Here is a 22,625-nt window from a genome sequence, read left to right as displayed (position 1 = left end):
TTGATATCTTTCCGTCGACAACTTGTTCTGCTGCCGTTGGTCATATGCACAACAAGATTTGTTTTTGGAGCTTTTCTTCGAAGTGCTAAAGACTAACTGGCCGGATGGATACTGAATCAGTGGAACAGACAAAGAAGTGGGTGGAAACTCTTCAATAAACTATCCAGTGTTTCAACTTGAATCTTGACTTAAACTACATGTAGTACAAATATCTCAGCCTTGTAAACACTGGCTGACAAAGTGTTTAACAGAGATCCATTAAAATCTTTTTCCGTTGCCGTAGGTCGACTAGTTTTATGGTACTGTTGAGGTTTAACCGCGATTGGAAAGTTCCATAATTCTATTTATCCCCGCCGCTTAATCCCCGTTTCATCCCCACAGGACAGATTTGCTGACCAATGCATCCATGCAGCCTGCTACATTTTGATACTATAACCGTCCCCCGGGAACTACGCTTTCATAATAAAGTAATGTGGTTACCCAAAATGTACCTCGGGACAGACATGAATCCACTCCACTGCTAGAGGTCGGAAAACTTCGAGAGACTTTCCTCACCTATTGTGCATTTTCAGGAACAATGAGCTCAGTTTGTTGATTGCATCTGATATAATTTGGTATGGCAGATTTATATTTCTTGTACTTGGTGAAATCTGATGCAGGGTAGAACCTGCATAGTTACAGCATTGTCAGTGGCTTTTACATCTTTTTTATATGTTGTCCATATATGATCCAACGCAGAGGGATCGAGTGGTTGTGGTATGGTGTAAATAATATCATCTTCCATTTCGTTGTTTTATTACGTGTACGTAACTGCAGTGACCATGGTGATCATGCGGTTATGTGATAACGATATTACTGCTAACGATTTTCGTTAGCCTCTCACGTTTTTAGCTAAAGATAGAGACCGCATATGCGGGTTGTGTTTCAGGTTCAGTCGATAATGCCGGAGACAGTAGCCTAGCTTCCGCTCACGCTGAGAGCCATGGGGTGAAGAAATAGGAGTAGTGTCTCAGAGATGATGCCAAAAGGTGTGAGACAGTAGTTCAATTCGTCCTCTTGCTAAAACCTATTTGATGAAGAAAAGGAGAAGTTCGTCTGTGGAGACCGATATTCACAGTAGTGATGATTGCAGTGGGGTGAGAATGATGACCTTGGCGTCCTGATGTTTGACGCTATAAAATTTGTTAGAAATTACAAGCCTTTGATCGATAGTTATTTGTATAATAAAGAGTTGAAACTAAGCTTCTTTATCATATCCCTTAATGATGCCACTCTCGTGTGAGAGATTTACAATCGACATGGGATTATCTCAGAACACATCGTTTCCGGAGGCTACATTTTGTCACTCTTTTTACACATCATATCCGGAGGCACTATTTTGCTAACCTTAGCTCGGTATTCTAGGATCTCCACCCGGCTTATTTCGCGATTTTAGAGTGCACTGTCAACATCCTTGTAGAGACTACACACGATAAATCACCGAGCAGTAGTCGCTCCAATAATCTCTGTGTTCAATATTTACGATGGAGTCTGCAGATGAGTGTTACTTGCCCTTGTCAGTTGACCAGGATTGGGTATTGTTGTGGTGTTGTCGGGTCTATATTTTATATACTTATATGGTAGTGAGACCAAGGACAATACATCGCCCATGATGATGTGAGAGGAGAAGTACAGTGCGCCATTAACTCTAAGTGTTTTCTCTCACTCAGTAAATATGTCAAAAGGCCGGGGCAGGAGTTTTCTATTTGTATCGAAGTTATAATTCCCTGCTGTAACGTTTATCGTCATACTGATGTAGGCGTAGAATACCAACACGTCAGTGTCGATGAAAATACACACAAACTCGAAAACAATTGATAGTTTTTTAGTAGAGCTCTCAGTTTCCATTTATTCTAACGATATAAGATAATACAACTTAATACTAATGAATCCTGACTGTAAAGTAGTTCCATGGGTCATTGCTCAAAGGGGATCTTTGCCTATGCGTGTTTTACAGAGAGATTGAAAACCCTCATGCCACCTAATTAATCTGGACGTATGATTTAATCACCTGTTTCGATATACCCTCGACTCCAGCAGACTCTCCAGTCTAGCAGATTGGATACCAGTGCACAGAAACTACACTAACTTGTCCCCTTCTGGCCAACAAACCTCCTTAATCACGTTCATTCCCTTCGAGTTACCACACTACTCCCTTACAAAAGAAACCTTGCGATAATGCACTTAATTAACGGGCAGAAGCTGTCAATTTCTGCAGCGCTAAGTGGAACCTAAGAGACCACTTTTTCTTCATTTGCAGCATTTTGTCACAAGGAGCAATTAAGCGCCGGCCCCCGGGAGAATGGCGATCATACGGCCAAACATATATTACCTTATGATTGTTGTTCATGGTCACGCACTCAATCATGATCCAGCCTCAATTACTCCTCATACCAATTCATGATACCGAGGGCAGAAGTAGCGGTCGGGAAGATATGGAGCTCCTTCAAAGTCACCATATAGGAAAAACAAGGAGTGCATTGTAAGGAGCTGCCGTATACATACTCGACAACGCACAGTTTGACAATTGACTGCTCCTATATGTTTGGTTTACCTATATCTCTTCTGAGTTTCCATTTTATTTATAAACATGTTACTGTCTATTTAAACTCACGGAGTTCTCAAAAAGTGAAGTTCGTCGACACAAAAATTTTACACTTCCAGACAAAGTTGGTACTACAATGCATTTTCCCTGCGGAAATCCAAGTTACGCAAAACACCCCCATCAACAAAAATAAACAGAAAGATTTAAAAATGATAGTGGACAGAATGAATCTGGTAGCTTTTTTCATAATCCAATTAGTAAGAGCGATGGTTAGTCGATTGTCCTCATTCCACGAGGTACTGTGGAAAAAAGAATGGTTGTTACGTGTAGCGTCCACTTCTCTTAAGGCGATGACTTGTTTATCGTCGAAAAGAAATAAAAGCCGTATTATACCATTCGAGATAAAGTACATTTTGTTTCCTTTTAACGTCCATTCGGGTACACACGTAGGAATTTTGACGTCCTCTTTTCAACTCAATCATTTGTATGTCATTTCGATTTTTTTATTTTTTTTATTGCAGGAGTGAACAGTTATTCCTGTTTTGATGTTTATGACACTTAACAAAAGTGATAGAAAGGCAGTATTAACGAATAGCAATCTTCTTGCTGATCCTGTATGAGTCTGTGGATTGAATATGGATACACAGATGTCACCGACTAAGTTGTCTCAGTATAAATTCAATTCGTCTTGTTATAAATTCTATTCGTCTTGTATTCTAGTCAAAGTAAATTTAGCTTGAATCTAGGTAGTTCATAGACACCAAATCTTAGTATTCCGTACATTTTGTATTCTTCACTGACAGGTTCCGCTGTACATACCTGAGGGCGTGGTGCTATTGTTTTCACCAGTAGCTCAGAAGCCTTTGCAATCATAATACATAGCTGATACACTGTTCTCAAGGCTAAAACATCCGTTCAACGCTTCTATTTATTTAGTGCCAATGACAACGCCCTTGATTGGGTAATCTAAAAACAAATGCAAGTGCGATTATTGTTACTGGTAGTGGGTTCGTATAATGATCAGCCTCTGAGGCAAAGAATGGTATCGCTAGATACTAAGGTGATAATGGAAATTTACTCAATAACTGTTTACAGAGATCAAACAAAAAAATCAATACATTAGGTTAATGGACATTCCAGTAACTGTTTACATATAAGAGATCAGACAAAAAACTGAGTCCATGTCAATTTTTTTTCTTAATATTAAAAGGATAAACGAAGTATCTGAAAAAAGTTTTAAATTCAAAAATTTAATATAATCTAACAACTTATCGATGAAAGTGAAGTGACTGCGAATTGTACGTGTTGCTGTCCCTAATCTTTGATTTCCATTTATTTTCGTTCGAAAAAAACAATTACCGAGATAGGTCATGGTTTCGAACTTTTTTGATCACTTAGAATTGAAATTTTTTTATTCATATTGTTATATAAAAAGTCGCAAATGTTAACCGTAAAGGTCTATTGGCCCATGTCTGACACATTTCATTACTTGTAGCCTCCTGAAAGGTTTCTCTGCTATATAGAGTGTGATATGTTGAACACCCACAAGATCAATGTCAGAGGTGAATTTGTTCTCTCCAGACAAAAACACATTCCAGGGATTCCGGGAATGACAGGGTTGTATCAAATTTTAAGTGGAATTAAATTATTCATCTGTACCAGATCAATATATATCAATAAAAGAAAATGTCAACTAAATGTAAACAAAGCAACCGAACTCGATGTACTCCAGTTCTTCTAGAATTCATATTTATTTTAAATTTAACCCACTTTATATAATTTATGCCCTTTATTACGATAAGTACATTGCATTAAATAAATGAAAACAAATCAATACCTAAAACGCATTAGTTTGTTTTTACTTTACAGGTTTTAAGGTTTTAAAAAAATAAAATTTGAAAAGAAATCAATTCGGTCGAAAAACAAGTATTATTCAACTTCAAACATAAAGTTCATATTTAATTTTATACATCACACTTCGATTGAATTCGTAATAACGACGGTGCCAAACGGATTAAGTTATTCAATCAATTTAAATTGACTTGCAGTGAAAACATTTCGCTTTGAATTAAGGAATTGAACCCGAGGCGGAGGACCTTGGTTGAGTTACCAAGACACTCGAGGGTGGAGCTAAAATACAGTCCAAACCCGAGCCGACAGGCGAGGGTTTGGACGAAATTTTAGCTCCACCCGAGAGTGTCTTGGTAACTCAACCAAGGTCCGAAGCCGAGGGTTCAATTTCTATTCTAAAATACCTCAAACTTAAAAAGATAGGCCACGAAATAACTTGAATATGTGCGAATTTGGCAAATTCCATCCATCGCCTGCCCGGAGCGCCGGTAGCGCCGTTGTTTACATTATGTTACGGCAGCCCGTATAGGAAGTCCGGATCGGCTCGCTCAAGTGACGCTAAAATCCGCGCAAATGGGCTATTTGGAGCGTTTTTCTCAGCAAATATGTGTAGTGCTCATTAAAAAACTTAGGGTGGTTGATGCTTCCTTGGCTGATTTGTGTTTGAAGCAGTGTTTTGAGAGCCTCAAACTTCTGAAGTGAGCTGTGTGCATGGTTCCACATTTTAGTGCAACCCGAGGGAACTTTGGTAGAGCATCTTGGTTGCGTGTCCAAAACACTCCACTCTCAGAACGAGGCTTATGCATTTTCCATTTAAAAGTTGACTTTACGGTACCAAGGTATTTTAGAATCAGAATCACAAAGTCTGATCTAAATCTGTTATCGGTTTATTCTAATCATTGGGATGGATTGTCTCGGCGTTTCTTTAACATGATGGCGTTGGCATGTCGTGTGTGATCGCCAAATCCCAGCTTATACAGCAGAATTAAGTTGGGTATAAAAGTCATGGGACTTTGATGCGTGTCTTTATAACATTGATACTTTGACAAATGTTCGATGATATACATTTATATACACGTACCAATATTGGAAAAGGTTTAAAGAGAAACGTGAATGACGAGTGAATAATGATTAAACATGTTAAACAACTAGTATCTTGTTTTAAATATGAGGCGTTATTTTTATTTTGAAGTGCCAATGATGATTTTATTAAAGCAGCTGCAGGAGTATCTTTCCTTATTACTTACTCACAACTACCATGAAACCTATCACAATCTTTCAGACATCTGCGGGCTGTCTTTTCAGTTTGAACCAGCCAGTTGGACTAGCCACATCGACCCAAGTACTGGAAGTATTCTTACCAGCCTGCCTGCTATCATCAACGTGACACAATCCTCGGCCGAGAGGTCATTTCAGCCAAACCAGCCAGTCTGCCAGTGGAATCATTGTCTCTCAGTCAATAAAGGAAGACCATAGCCTTGATCTCGGTGACAGAGTTCAAACAGAAGCTGTTTCCTCTCCGTCTGATTCGGTTCTCCATCTGTTTAGGAACTCTATACTAGTTAAACACAGGCAATTTCTTGTTTAAATGCGTGTTTAAGGGGAACACGTATTGCATTAGTAATTGGAGGACTTCTTTTTTTATAGGCAATGAATAAATCTGAATAACGACTTCCTCCCTTCTATTTCTATTGGAGGAATCAATTTGGCTTCCATTGGGCTGTTGGAGATGCTAAGAGATGAGTAGGAATAGGCGGCTAGTTCGGTTCAAAATATGCTATGGTCAAGGGAGTTATGCATTGGCTTCGGGCCCAAACATCGTATATTGTAAAATTTAGTAACGAAACATAAAAGTCAAATCAAAACGACACAAAGGTCGTGAAAGATGTACTTGCATGTATGTACATTTGGTTTAACACTGATATACTAGTATATTCACGGGTTCCGGATGATTCAAGTTATCAATCATAAGAAGAATTCTATTCCGGCAAAACTGGAAGAGACAAGTCCGTGCACTACTTCTAATCAACAAATTGGTCACCCACTCTGCCAATATGAAAATTGAAATAAAAAGGCATATCGCCAAATGCAGCAAATTACAAAGACATAAAGAGGCCCACGCAGCCTCCTTTTCAGTAACTTTCCACACAGTTCAACGAGGCTTTTGAAATAAAAGCTTTTCTCTAGACCCTAAAGAATCCTCGTAAATTGAACATTGACATTGAAAGGGGCTTATCCCACGTTCTTGCAGTGCAACAATACGATGAAAGTATTGTACATGGTAAACTACAATTTCTTCAAAAGGTCTCTCGTAATATATATATTTACATATAGATGGTCACGACGTTTGATCTGAAACACCCTCAACTACAGAAAGACATTACTGACGTAGGCAAGGTTTCGAGTTTGTATCAAGTTAAGTCCCAGTGAGGCTAAGCAGGCTTCATTTAGAAACATAATAAATACTAAACGGATCGACCTGAATTGTGCAGAAAAGATATGTTTGCGTAATCTATTTATCTTTTTTTTACATCTTTTGAACATATCGCATTCATTCTACACCCGCCCACCACGATGAAAGCACTTCTCAAAAACCGTCATCGTAACTTTCGGGTCGAGCTGATACTTTACCCATTTTCCTCGCGGCCTTCCTATGAGCCAGACTCTATCGATTGTGGATCACGCTACGGCAATTCAATGAATATCAATAAGATTTTGAATGAGACGATAATCACCTTATCACATCGAAACTTATGTTATACAATTTAAAGATATAAACATTGGCGTCCCGTCGGTATTTCAAAATGATGATGATAACCATCTACGATAATGTAATGAAATCGAATCGAGTTTGTCAATGGATTGATCAAATCGAAACTTTCTTTAACAAGTTTCATCACTATCATAATGCGCTTACCATAACTTACTAAGGTAGCGTTGCAAGATTCATTGGTTGAATTTGTAAGTTATCATTTGACTCATTTCTAAAACAACTTATCAGCTCAGTTGGTGTAACTGTTCATTATATTCTCTGCGGTTAATTTTCATCGATGATGGCAATCAACTCAGCATTTGAGTTGATATCTGGGTGGTGACCAACTATTCATGTATTGATTCCTCACCGAAAATGTTCATGATTTAATCTATTACATTACATGTTATGGTGAATATGCATTCTGGATACTACATCAGAATCTACATTGATAATGTATTCAAAGGGTCTTTCCGAGAAATACAAGTTTTACGCAGATCACCAGATGAAGAGCCGCATAAGACTCAGAATCTGGTAGTTGGGCCTACACGTAATACGCCATTTTGAAATTGATCGATGTATTAGATTGAAATTGTCAACTGTAGAAAACATAAATAACTACATAATTCATTTTTCAAAATTTCCCCGATAATCTTCCTTTGAAACCTTACATAATTTGATTTCAAAAATGAACAGGGGATAATCTGAAAGCTCTCAGTTGATCGAGTGGGAGGAAGTCGCATGGAAAAAGGATTTGCTAGTGCTAACGTAACATTATTGTTATTAATGAGATCTTTGATCTACATCTATTATGTCGAAAAAATCGAACATGTGTTTTTAGCAAAACGATCCCACGACAGTTGATATATATTAGTACTGAGTGGGCTGTTCATCAACGTTTTTCATGATGACTTTTTGAGCGTTTTTTCTCGTTGTTCAAAACCAGTGGTCTCTCTAGCTGTGTATCGTATGGAAACACTAAAATACGGAGAATAATCATATGTGCTACACAGGCTAGGCATACTGATGAACAGTCGAACAGATGCAAAACCTGTCAATACCAAATGAGCTACTATATATACAGTCAATCGGGAATTGCAACTGAAATATTCGTTAAGTAGTTTTCCGTAGTTATTCCGTTATATAGACAGCATTATATCCTGTCGATAATCTACTAGGAAATAAGTAGGAAATACCCAGAAAAGAAACGAAATAAACCGGAATATGATATGTCAAGACATTTTGTAACCCAAATCATCGCATTGATCCAAGTTGATCGCAGAGTCGACCTTATACCACCGTAACCCAACGCCCCTTGAAGTGCCACTAGGAATATCCGGCAAGAGCAATCATCATCACTAATGAGGGACTGGTAAAGATATTCATGTCGACAGCCCTGATCCGGTCCGGGTTTGTTGGCGCTTTACTAATTGACGAAACATCGACCATCTTCTTTCTCATGGCCCATGATTATCGGATGGACAACGCTTCCACCATGCCTGTCCGAGTCACTTGACATATTCAGTCAAGGCGTGAAATCTTGTCGATCGGAAGGCGAATTGGTTCAATAAGTACATGTTTACATGTAGTTGGTAGATCGTACTTGAACCGGACCTGTTGCGCTTTGTTGAGCAAGTCTGCTCCTTCTCAATTACCTTCATTACAGTAACCATATTACATGTATATGTCCGAAGTTTAAAAACTGTAATGTGAGGGCTTTTCAAAAGTTGCAGTGGATGGTTTGAACATTCTTAACGTGATTACATGCAGAAACCAGGTGAACCAGATTTATGTTCTCAAAGCGACCGATGGGTGTCTTGACCATATCAAGCTACATTAGTATACTATTCTCGCATTTTGCTATTCTCGTGTACAAGAACTGTCGGCTTGGAGATCACCATTTGGATCTCCTTTCTATAGCCGTCTCCGATCTAGCTACGCCCTCGTACCTCCTGGCATATCAAAATCCAGAGGTTTCGATGAGTTCCCGCCCGAATCGGCGACCAATCATGATCCCTGTCTGACTACGGACTTGGGCGGTGGAAGCGATTTGTATCGACAACATACCGCCCATGTACGGCGTTGTAGAGCTGACACCCTAATTGGTGGTACATTGGTCGATTGTCTGAATGGCTGTCACCAACTTGTTTTTGCTGATGATAGCAATGGGTGTAATTGAGTGCAAAAAGAATACTTCCCGAGCTCCAGCTAGGAAAAAGAAAATGGATGACAAGCGTATGTATTTACATGCTCAGCGCGCCATTACCCCTAACACTTTTCTGCACATCTGCAGCTTGGACACCATTTCAGAATTGAGTGGCCGACACTCCCCACTGGCTGCTGACCACTTCTTTCATTTTGACTGATGCCCGTACCTGCCTTGATACAACCATGTTTGACCAGTTTTTTCCATGGCTAAGTGCTGAGTTATTGAATGTTATAGCCTTACGGCTACCAGTGGTATTAGCTGGATAAACGCGACGATGGCGTCCACTCATTGGGGAAATGTGCAAATGTCTATTTGCTTGGGGATTTTTTTACTGGAGTGTTTGCAATATAAAATCACATATATGATATTTTGGAGGTGTTTGTGACATCTGAGAACCAATTCGAATTGTGTTTTTTGATTGGCACCTGGTGTTTAGAATTTCCTTTCCTTTGTCTGGTGGCAAAGCATTGTTAGAACGTCTTGATCATGTTAAGGTCCTTTACATCAAAGGTAAACTGACGATGATAAACTTTGTTATTTGCTTAACGTTCTGCAAGCAGATATTACTATAAAATATACAAAAATACAAGAGGAGATAGATTAATGCAGCGTTGAAGAAAATGAGTATTTGCATGTATTGCATCTGAGAGATGGTTGTACAGGAAGTATTTAAGATCTGTGCACATCTAGGATGAACTAATGTTGTCTATAGTTGGCCAATAAGTACCCAAACCAGAAGCAGGTAACTCTGTGTAACGCATTTGTGATCTGTTACAGGCGTTTGACAGTTTTGGAGTTGTGAGTATGCCGTTTGATTTGTAATATTCATCCTTATTCATACAGGGGCCAAGGTATATGGTTGACTGGTGGTGGTGGATCTTTTTGGTTGGATGGTGTTGAATATGATTATACCTAATGCGTGTATGATGCATGAGCTTTTTGCAGATATCCACATTGGCCCGGTCATAGCGGAATCCTTGGTTTTGGTGGCCTCTCAGCATGTTTGAATTCAACCTGTGGCCATTTCACCGAATGTATCCTCAAAAATGTCTCTTATTTCTCTTTTCAGTCAATTCCTAGTTCATTAGCAGAATTACTAAAAGGTAAGTTATAATCCACCAGATGTTGCTTTTCAACATCTCCTTTAAGTCCCACTTATCTGCCAGTTGCTTTCAGCTAAGTCCATGTTTTTTTCTAAGTACACCCACAAGTCTCTTCAAAACCCATTATTGTCGGTCTGGTGTGCTGTTACGAAGTAACGGCTTTTCCTAGGATGGCTCGTCCCCGTATTCTAGCTCCTTTCAACACCAATGGCCAATGGAATGCAGACACGGTTTTGTGGGTATCAAAATATCAGTAAGCTACAGATACATATAATCATAGGGAAATGATCTAAAGAAGTAAAGCATATGCCAGTTTTTTAAGTGTATGCTGCGGAGAGACATTAGAATGTTGCTAATTGTAATGTTTTACGAAACGAGCTCCCTTATACTAAGTACACTGTGGAACATAAGTCCTCGCCAAAACTTAGCAGAATTATCTGGAGAATGATTGTTGACCGTCTCATGTTGCACTCCGCCGCTGGGTGATCGAATGATTCTTATCTTCTGCCTCGGGAGGCAATCATTAAGATACAATTCCCCCATGATTACAAATCAGATTGTAGATGATGTCCCCAAATAAGTACTTCATCAAGATCTAATAGCTCGAATCGACATTTCATTATAGACCTCATAAACCTTAATCATATCAGCGCAGCAAAAAACTAACTTTCATTTCTCTTGTTTTATTACAGAAATTGAGATAGATTTGAAAGGTCCCAAAGCACCTGCGAAACGTAAGTGACAATGCAATTGATTTTTGTGTGCATTTAATCCTATAGTGAAAAAACAGCTCAGAGCATGTCTTTACACGTCGCAGACAGCATTGATTTCCCCGGGTACATTAAGGACAACAATTTGATGATGTACAGCGGTTGCCTTTTTCGGCGATAAAGAAGAAAATGTGAGAACAGGAAGGCGCAGGGTTGTCCGTTGTCTAACTTATCCAATGAGTCTGTCTAATTGATGAACGATGTTGCACATCCGGTATTTGTTGGTGCTGATTCATCTTCCCCGTTGGCAGCCCGCAGTAATTTGCAAGCGAATTGGAGTAAATCAATATGAATGAATCCTTTTCTTTTGTTGTTTTCTCTCCAAATTGCAATGCAGACTGACAAACCCAGTCACCAATTGCGCTTGACTTGTTTTCACAAATTTAACCAACCATAAAAGCTTCGTATGCCGCAGCAAATAAGATGAAAACTCTGAAAGGTCACGACAAATCGAACAGCAGCATGTTGGCTAATCAGGTCGCGGGCCATACGTAGAATGAGACACGGAGATACTCCATATTAGATGAAAGACCATACGTTGTTCTTGTGAAGGATGCGCGACCTGATTAACTTGTGAATAATGACCTCCTTTTCAACTTCAAGGCTAATTTGATCCGACTGCACTAACGGCAGCGAATGAGAAAAATATAATCATATTCAGTTCTGTGATTTGTCAACCAAGGGAATTGAGACAAAACATGATTTGCTTTTATAAATCTAATTTCAATCTGAGAATTTGTTCTGCTTCGGGTGGAATTGACGGGGCTTCGAGTGAAATGATATTGTTTATAACCTGAGTATTAGTGAATTGCCTGTGTTTGACCTTCTTTGCCGGGAGCTAGAAGAAATGTAGCAGGCGTTCGTAAATGTCCTTTTCATGTAATTGTCCAAATATCGTATGTTATTGTGATTAGCAATGTTATTCAGTTCGGTGCTCGTGTTCGTGCTTTGCTTTTGCTCCACACCAATGATAAACTCATTTATTTTTAAGTAACTTAAACAAAAAAAACAACAGTTTAAGCCCGGCGTTTCTGGGAAGGAAGAAAATTACAAAGTTAAACAGCATTCGTCACGACTATGCAAAAATGACCAATCCTTGATGATTTTTCAAAATGATGGCCCGCAAAATAATATTCGTTCGTCCCCGAATGGGTAGACATGGCCACTGGTCTAATGACATTCTATCCGCAAGACGCCACGGGAAGCCGCGATGAGGTTGCTAACACCTTCGGGATGTGTTGAGGATATTGTAATGGGTTCCTGTGACAGACTCAGATAGGAGATGAAAGGAAGTGATTCCAGAGCACAAATGAACGCGAGGCGTTAATCTATTCCTTTAGAACCACAGATGACAAAACGAAGCCTTCATTCGATGCTCAGACAGAATTACCGAGTAAGGTATCTTGGCAATTTTTCTGTCTCTGCTATTATCGAGATTGAGTGGTGTTAGAGACGATGACACTTGGGCTTAAGAGTAAAAAGAAAATGGACAGAAGAGCGGAATGCAAAGTAATCTTGACTAGATTATTGTCTATTTTGGTTCCTCATTACAAAGAAACCTGAAGCGAGATTGATCATCAAAAAAGCTTTTTGGTGTCGAACTTGATTGGGTGGCAGCACTTTCGGAGTTTTTCACATGACTCCCATACATAAAAAAACATTTCAATTTTGTTGAAACATTGACATTTGTATTTTTTCAGTGTTGGAGCATTGCGGAAAGAACAAATACTGGAAGGCTAGTATACAAAATGACCGGCGGAAGAGAATAGTTGGGGGAGTGGAGGCTATGTACGGTGAATGGCCGTGGCTTGTTACCCTACAACTCAACAAAGATGGCGTCAAACACGAACATTTATGCGGCGGCACCTTAATCCATCCACAATGGGTTCTAACAGCAGCCCACTGCTTCGAGTAAGTAGACTACATTACATTATTCAGTGTTTAGTTTTCAACGTTTTGGCAGTGGCTAGGCCAATGTTGTGGTACAAGCTATCTTTGAGACTGACAGCTCATACTGACCTTGCTACTTTCAAGGTCCTCTTTAATACCTATTTTTAAAGAGGTTTTCGATCAAATGAAAAGCACTTTGAGTTGATAGTAAATATACACAATGTATCTGGTTGCTGCGTCATATAAATACCATTATGCATGACAAATGCAGTATATATCACATTTGATGAATCATAGTTGCACTAGACGCAAAGGTGGAGTAGCCATCTACGTATAAGCAGTCCTTGACAAGGATCCCTTGATTTCCTTATTCCAAGGATATTTCATAAGTGCATATTCTATTGTTGCACTTATGGTACCGTTCCTTCAAGTTGCAGCATAACTTCCGACCCAATCTCTAATCTTGTTACAACAGCTCTGCAAATATTGATTATGTGTCTTCAATTCGGAGAATTTTAATCTCATTGAATTTCAACTTGTTTCTTTCATCAATTCGTGTTTCAAGCTCTCGAAAGAAGAAAACAGTAAGAACACACGTAGTTGCCCGCTGTGTAAGAGAGCGAAGCGGAACATTTCTTGAGTGCCAACTGTGCATGGCCGACATTTCATTGAGTCGTTTTAATGAAAATGAAACTTCGAAAGAGGCATATTCAGTTTTTTCCATCCTCAGAAAACTATCTAAATCAGCATTGGATTGGGTTGAGTGAGCCGAAACTCTTGCCAATAATTAACACTATTTCTATAGAACGAACTCTTGCTGGCATCAACCACTGTTTCTATAGAATGAACTCCTGCCAACAGCAAGCATTATTGTTTCTATGAGAACGGACTCTTGACGAAAACAAGCATTGATACCACTCAACGAATCCTTGTAGATGGACAGTGTTGTTGTTTTAGAACGAACCCTCGCCGACAACAAGATTTTTTATTTTATTGCCGACAACAACCAATCTTGTTTCAATAGAACCAACATTTGCCGATAAAAAGGTAGCAATGTTTCTATTGAACGATTTCCTGCCAACAGCTAGCATTATTAATATCTGATACTATCTTTATAACCTGCAACATGTCTGCTCTTAACGACCCATAACCAAATTTAGTTTCTGCTGTTTAGAAATTCCTTTCCTTTGTCTGGTTGCAAAGGCTTGTTATGACGTCTTGACTATGGTAATTTCTTTTTTACATCAAAGGTAAATTGACGATGATAAACTTTGTCCTTTTCTTAACCTTCTGCAAGCAGATATTACTACAAAATATTGCAATAATATTGTATACAAAAATTTATCGTTTATCAATATGAGATTGTTTTTTTTGGCCTATAAATGATGAAGACAAAATAAAACGTAGATAAATTGGGTTATTATATCAAAGAGTATAGAAGTTTATAATGAAAAGTAAGGACAAAGAAAATAAGAACGACCGAAAGACCTTTATCAAGAACTGTTTTCTTTGCTAGCTTTCCCCTGAATACTATATACAACTGAGACACAACTTTAATATATTAAAGAGGTGTATCACATGAAATATCATAAGTTCAAACAGGAATGATTGCCGCCGTGTGTGAAAATATTGTCACAACGTCAAATTTTGGATACAGATAAGGAGAAAACAACTTCAACCCTTTGACAATTCAATCAGTTAGTACGTAAAAGTTTATTAAAAAAATTAAAAGAAGATAAAAGTGATTCGCGTTAGTTTATAAACTAGCTAGCTTCAGGAAGGAGGCAGCCTTATACAGGATCAATGCGTGACATTGTTTTCCCATTATAATGAAAAATAGTTTCACTTTGCGACGGAGGTGGAAGCGACCAGGAGAAGTTCTGAGGAAAACGCACTTCAATTCCATCGTACAGCAGACTCGAGACGATCACCATAATACTCGACCCTCATGGGACGCTGAATCATCATCAAGAACGCCTATTATATTTACATGTATAAGACATTTGATCCGGTTTATATTTCATTATCACAGGTTCAAATCAATTGACTCCTAGCTGTTCCATCACATCGGATGGTAGAGAGAAGTCTGAACTTCCATTGGGACTAGCTTTACGTATCTCGTTACTGGTTGTGTCTGTCATCATATTTCTCTCTTAGTCGCTTGGGTTTAGTTAAGTGAAAAATATATCTGGAACATGAGGTCTGAGACATTAGGTTAAGATTATTTCCTTTGCCAATATTACTTTTAAATGTTGGACAAACAAAACTGCGAGCATTGAATGATGAATGCCGCCTACGAGCATCAAACGATTGTCATCATCCTCTTTATTCTGACACTTCCTTCGCTGACAATCGAATCCCCCGCAGTTCCACTCAGGAATTGTCTTCCCCATTGTCAACACTGTCTTGGGTTCTATTAAGAAAACATTAAATCTTGTACTGCTTCATTTGAATCAATTGTGTTACTTTCTTGGTTTGCGACAGCACAATGTCAATGTGCCAAGAATAACTAAGCGGTTCGAGAAAGCTTTGGTTAAGGACATTTTGTTGAGCCAAGTTGTATATGTTTTGCATCTCCGTGCATCGGTCTCTTAAAGCAGTACCAGGGATTGTTTTTGCAGACTGTACGACTGAATCGAAGTTTTTTTTCCAAATATCTCCTACCAGCGCCTTTCCCTATTACTCTCGGATCCACCATCCATGCCAATTAACCCACAAAAATAATCAAACGGAGTATACTAAGTACAAACGTTTGGGTAAACACATACATGTATATTGATATCTTTCTTTTTAGGTCTTACTGGGCAGACTTCCTGACCGCCGACCCAGCCAAATGGAAGGCTAGAGTAGGGGAGCATAACATGTTCAAGGACCAAGGCACGCACAAGGATATTGATGTTGAAAAAATCATACTATTCCCAAAGCGATCCGGTAGGTTAATGTTCTAACACCACGTACGTGCTATGCACGCATTTCACGGGCCGAACACCAGCTCATGCGCACAGAGTCATGTATGTGATTCCATCAGTTGTTCGGTTTAAATTGTAATATGCGATCGCGTACGCCTGTGCCGAACACCAGCTCATGCGCACAGAGTCATGTATGTGATTCCATCAGTTGTTCGGTTTAAATTGTAATATGCGATCGCGTACGCCTGTGCCGAACACCAGCTCATGCGCACAGAGTCATGTATGTGATTCATCAGTTGTTCGGTTTAAATTGTAATATGCGATCGCGTACGCCTGTGCCGAACACCAGCTCATGCGCACAGAGTCATGTATGTGATTCCATCAGTTGTTCGGTTTAAATTGTAATATGCGATCGCGTACGCCTGTGCCGAACACCAGCTCATGAACACAGAGTCATGCACGTAATTCCTTCAGTTGTTCGGTTTAAATTGGAATATGGTTTCGTGTACGCGTATTACTATAGTTAGATAAAATAAAATTTGAACGAACTTTCTCCCCGGTTGCCTTGATGGTGTTCATTCTCATCTGACCTTTTCCTGTGAAACCATGATCATAAAGCATTAGTCCTAATCAACCCGATAATTAAAGACTCAACAATTCTCATTCTTATCCTCTGGCGGTATCGTCTCATTTCTGCCTAGACGCAAAAATCATTCAGTGGTGCCGTTTTCCTCGTTACTATTCCGCCGTTGGGCCTGAAAGCTAATTAAAGTAGCAGTTGCTGGAGTTGCTACAGACTGTCGTTTGGAACATCCCATCTTCAACTATCTTAGAATAGAGCAGTGAATATTTTTCGAGGGTCTGTTGCCAGTCTTTGCGGACATCGCGATACGGCCAGGATGTTTATCATTATCTGCAAAACAACCGATTTTACATTGCATGTTTTGAAACTCACGACTTGATCCTTCTTTTCAAATTTGTACGTTTGACCACGATGATACATGATCTGTTCGATAGTCTTTGACGCTTGACAGATATTGAGGATGATACCAATTCCAATCATACCCTGAACCGCGAATTTTCATAACTTTGCTAAAAGGACTGTCAATACCAGGTTCATTCGTTCAAGATATAAAATACAAAATTGAATTTGATATCGTGCTGAACTTATAGAAGCACCTGTCCTGAAGCTGCCATCACATTATAACAAAAAACGACACGTTTTAAATCAAATCGATTCCGCCAGTGAATAAAATTGCTTATCACGTGCGAAGATTTTTTTCAGCCATCGACGAAATAACGACAAACAAAAAAAGTTTCATTTTGATGTAAAGACAACAGTAATGGCATTGCGTCAATTTTGCTGTATAATGTGCTGTGAAGTAAAAACACGATGTCGTGAGAGGATGATCGCAGAATAATTGGAATTAAAGCCTGTCAAAATGAACGAAATGATAGCATTAATCACTTTCTGAGGTAATGCCATTTCTTCCTAATCAAAGTATGAAAAACAAAAAGAAGGAAAGTAAAACCAGGCAAATTGATTTGCCTCTAAAGTTGGTGAACTTCTTTGGATTTAGTTGTAGCTTTTCCTGTGGTTCCATACAGTGTGTGGGGAACAAAGAGGTTCGGATCTTTTTTAACGCCGTTCACATCATGAAGATCATTGCCACGAACAACCATATAGGAGAAAAGTACCCTCCGGCGCAATGTGGTTTTGACACTGCCTTCAATATGGGCATTGTCCGGGTTATTCGCTAATGTATAAAAGGATGAAATCTTCGTTAATAATAAGCGATAGTAGAATGACTCCGTTGGTTAATTCATTCATCTGTGAAAATCTCCAGAATAGGAAATATCGTCTCTTTTGAATAAAGGTGTAATAGGATGTCGTCCATCTTTCATGTGGTCGAAGACTTTCAATATTATAGTGATTTGCTCAAGTATATAACCGATAGTCAGATAATGAAAATGACTTCAAAATGATTTTGCATCGATCTGGAAAGAACATACGCATTTGGTGATATCTCAAAGTAGAAATCGAAACATCATTCTGGTTCATTGCCCCATCTCTTACTGAAAGCACGTGAAAACACGTGCTTTTAAACATCTAAACTTTGTCGTAGTTTATGTTTATCAAAATCAACATCTTTCAAAGTGACTGAAAGAAGAATTTGTCTAGGGATTGAGAGATTGATCAACCCCTCCAATAATGTGCTAACGTTGAACCTTATGATGATGGACCAAGACTTATTACGTGTTGAACCACACTAAAGCTGACCAGCTTATTGGCTCAACAGGCGGGAAGATTTATTTCCAAGTAATTAATCTTACCGGAGTATATAAATTCTCGTACCTGAAGGAATGTCGTGGCTGTATCAGCTATGATGGAATAATTATTGGCAACCTTAAGCCTGTCAGTTCAGATAGAGTTGTTCCCAATCGACGAACGGGAAAGTTCTATTCTGTTCTGACCGACACGAGTTATAGAGGCAAGAGTGTTGTTCCAATTCTCAGGTCTCATTTTGCTCGTCTTGGAGATAACAGGGTATCTTTAGAAGGAACTACTAACAAATACTATCTTAGTTCAAAACAACCGAGTTTGTTAACTCTTGGTTATATCATGGTTTCCCTTCGTTGAATAGGGTATTTTTCACTGGTCTGTTAGCATACAAGATCTGTTTCGTCGCGAGATATATTTTTCTCTTTTAGTTTTACGTGTCGCAATCTTAATAACGACACTTTCTGGATTCTCGCGGACATTGCCGCAGTCGTGCTTAACGTGGACCCATACATGGTATAGCCGTATGAAATGAATCCCTCTCTATGTTTCCATTTCATTACCATCATATAATCCAGTGATTCCGAGACACGCTTGTTCAAAAAAAATGTCACATCAAGCTAAAAAAGACCATGTATCTTTTGCCTTTCTCTTCCATGGTATCTTTTTTTTCTTCAGCGCCGGAAACCCTCAACATGGATATAGCTTTGATGAAGTTGGTTCGCCCAGTTCGGCTGACTGGTCATATCAACGTAGCCTGCCTACCCGAAGCTGACGATGCATTACCACCAGGTACCACTGTTACGACTGCTGGATGGGGACATACTAAGGAAGGTAAGTAATGGGATAAGGTCATCCAGGCCAACACTCTTAGAAATAAAAAGGTTTTTGAGGTTCTTAAATTCGTCATACAATTTTGAGATGAAACCCTTAGACACATGATACCGTATACATGCTGTAAGTTTTTGATATTCTGAAACCGTTTTGTGCTTTTTCATTTCACTGGAAGACCTCACGGGTGCATGTGTTGTCCGAAATATATTGCGGTCTTACTTTTAGCTTTCCCTTGCGGTGTTTGGTGAAAAATCCATTACCTCCAGTCTGGTATCAGTTCTATAAAAATAAATGTTTCGGGGGTACCTATATTGTATAACCAATGACCTACACAACATGTTGTCGTGACAAGAAGAGGAGGATATGTGTTATATGTCACGACTTACAACATTTTCTCCCATAATTTCACCCCAATATTAATAAAAGACCCTGGTATCGTGACACTTCATCCACAAATTGAACAGAAGGAAACCAATCATCCGCAGTGCAATATCTATTTCAAACAGATATCTGAATCTCATTCCAAAACTCATTTCAAAGACAAACCACCTCGCGAGAGTAATCCTTGATCAAAATTGTTCCCAAATTGAGATCAGGATATCAGAACGTTATTGATTTTAAAGTCGTCTTGTATTGCTCTAGCGATACAGATGATGCTTATACTTATTAACAAAAGAGAACTATGGCCTAATGTACCCCTGAACGCATGAGTGATATCATTTGTGGCAACTTGAACCGCGTAAGGTGCCTCGAGGCCAGACCTCTGTCAGTGTAGAGTTCATCGAGGCCCCCAATTTAAGTCGCCGTCAGAGGTAAATGACAGTGATCTTTTCGGCCTTCAAAGTCTGTTTTTTCTCGAATCTAATTTTTAGACCCAGATTCGATATTATCCAAAGTTTGAGGAAATTTGCCGAGTAGTTCGAAATTTATGAGCCCAAAGGAACGTGGAAATTACTTCTGGCAGGCAACTAATCAGGTTGCAGGCGCTTTTATTGGCGCAAAGAGGCTAATGAAGCAAATCTTATAAAAGCAAATATCGACAAAACGTAAAACAAGGAATGCTTTTCCATTCTTTTATCAAGAAAAAGAAAATAATTCGGAAATAATGGATTTTTCTGCACTCGTGGTATTCGAAAAGGATTTCGCATGTTGTTTGTGTTCTGGTGGTGGTTCCGATGCAACAGGGACTGTCTCAAAAAGTTGTTTTGTTCCACGACAGGCCGGGCTCGTGAGGCACTGACAGTCCGTGGTCATCCTAAACATAGTCATCTTATGGGGGAGGGACAAGGCCGATCCACTGCTTCAGAGATTTACACATAATGACTGGCAAGATATCACCTTTCATCATCACAAATAGTCAATTAGCGTTAAACACTTGACTTGTGAAAACCTTCTTCCGTCACTGTTCCCTTCTAGATGGAGACGTGTCCAACATCCTTCGCCACGTGGCCGTGCCTATCGTAAGCAACGCTGACTGCAACAACGCATACAGACTGATAGAGGAGCTCAATGTTGGCTTGAACGTCACTGATGATATGATCTGCGCTGGTGTTCTGGGCAAGGGTGGAAAGGATGCTTGTCAAGTGAGTAGATGCCTGTCTGTACATGTAGCTCATTTTACGTTGATGGAAAAAAAGGTTGAGTTTTCCATTTCATTCAAAGCAGATGAGGGAAACACCGAAAGATACTTTTAAACTTGTTTATACATTTCAGTTCGACTCCGGCGGCCCCATGATGTTGAAGCTGGATGACCAGTGGATCGTTACAGGAATCGTGTCGACAGGATATGGTTGTGCTCGGTCAAGTTTCCCCGGGATATACACCCGCGTGCAGAGCTACCTCCCCTGGATAGAGGACACCATCGACAGTGAGTAGATCAATCAAAAGGTCCGATTGGGCGGTGGCCACAGCCAATCACGTACGGCATCCCTGAACTATATGCATTTTCTGGAACGTGTGCACGTGCATCTGATATCTGCAGCATTGGTACAAAAGTGGATTATTTATCATCTTTTCTACGGATGTTATACCAAACGTTAAAGAAATATATCGACATGGAATTTGGTCCCACAATAAAATATTTTGTTTCTGATTTGTATCTACCTCTAAGATTGAAGATCGTAATCTTCAGTTTGGTTTATAGTCTCGAATTTCAAATTTACGTGATTAATCAAAATTCAGGAGGTAAAAACTGTACATGTAGCTGCACCGTTTCATCTATCCAAAACGCACACAAAGCTTTCCTTCCTATCGTTATATTAGATGCTGGACGTTATTCAGTCCGCATCTTTAGTCGAAAGTGACACCTATCGGCCGTAATGACGTCACCAGAAGCCATTTTTATTCATTCGATTCTGTGGTTACTGTGCCGGTAATACTCATTCTCTCTGTTGTCACACGTTATTGTACAGTTTTCAAACTGCGTGGGATATCGTGATAAGGATAGATCTAAGGTTAAAAGTTACGGATACGGAGAAAAAAATGATGATGCAGATGTTGAAATACTTAAAGGCAACATTAACAATGTCCGGATTGCAAAAGAATTTAAACCTCCCGACTTAACAATGTCTACGGATGCCGCATTAGGCCGGGCCAAACGAGTGACGATATGTAAATTTAAGGGAAAAAACTACTTATACACATGTTGCAAAATCTCTACATGTACATGTGTGTCTAGTACAATGTTATTTCGCTGATGTTCTGATTGGAAATAAGTGTATCATAGAAGGATTGTTAAACTGACATCCCAAACGTACGCAGGAACTCTTTACCAACGATACTGGTAGTGTTGTTGGCTTTACATATCTTCACAATGTTTGTGTTCAAACATCGCTTGAGAGTCTCAGTCAGGGAGACAAGTGTACAGAAGTGGTAAAACTGTAAAGCGAGGAATTATTTGATAAAGCCAAAAAACGGACAAAAAGAAACAACAAATATACGGAAAGCTGAATGCCGTCACAACAATATACGCATGTTGATAAACTATCACATCTAGCTTTAATCAGGGATATGAAATCTCCGTATTTAGACGGATATCCTTCTGTTTCCTCTTGTAAAGATTTAACTTGACAGAACAGAGAGGTTTTTGCCCTAGCTTTCTGTATAACTTCTGTAATTTCTCATTAGCTATCAGGAACTCGAACATTATTGTGTTCGGTCGGCTTGATTTCAAAAGAATATCAGGAGTTTCGCTCGGGAACAAACATTTGTAATTCTTCCATGACTGCAGAAAGCAATCTTTATTTAATCTCTCTTGGTCTCAAGTTGTTTAAGTCAAAGTAGTCCTGAATAACAACAGAGTAGCCTATACTCGTTTTGTTAGCTTCTTGTACCACTTTTGTAACGTATCATCGGCAACTATCGCCTTACGGAAAAGAGTCAGGACTAAATTTTGTTGACGGTGTTCAAGTTTGTGAAAATAAAGATATCCGTAAAGCTTTTA

General features: G+C 39.2%; 1 protein-coding gene across 4 annotated transcripts in view; it reads left to right on the top strand.

Annotated features, from left to right (window-relative positions):
- LOC135487687 (tryptase-like) overlaps positions 1-22,625 on the top strand; it is a 50,264-nt gene extending 27,639 nt beyond the window's left edge. For all 4 annotated transcript variants that reach the window (XM_064771727.1, XM_064771729.1, XM_064771728.1 and 1 more), the window contains 7 exons: positions 10,466-10,499; positions 11,192-11,233; positions 12,970-13,180; positions 15,954-16,090; positions 19,028-19,183; positions 20,600-20,766; positions 20,897-22,625. In XM_064771727.1, the coding sequence (XP_064627797.1) occupies positions 10,466-10,499; positions 11,192-11,233; positions 12,970-13,180; positions 15,954-16,090; positions 19,028-19,183; positions 20,600-20,766; positions 20,897-21,058 (909 nt within the window). In that variant the 3' untranslated portion in view covers positions 21,059-22,625. The remainder of the gene's footprint in view (positions 1-10,465; positions 10,500-11,191; positions 11,234-12,969; positions 13,181-15,953; positions 16,091-19,027; positions 19,184-20,599; positions 20,767-20,896) is intronic.

Source organism: Lineus longissimus, chromosome 5 (assembly GCF_910592395.1).
Source record: "Lineus longissimus chromosome 5, tnLinLong1.2, whole genome shotgun sequence".
In the NCBI taxonomy this organism is placed as follows: Eukaryota; Metazoa; Nemertea; class Pilidiophora; order Heteronemertea; family Lineidae; genus Lineus; species Lineus longissimus.
Note: the sequence above shows the minus strand (reverse complement) of the source record. Positions and strands in the feature narration are given on the sequence as shown.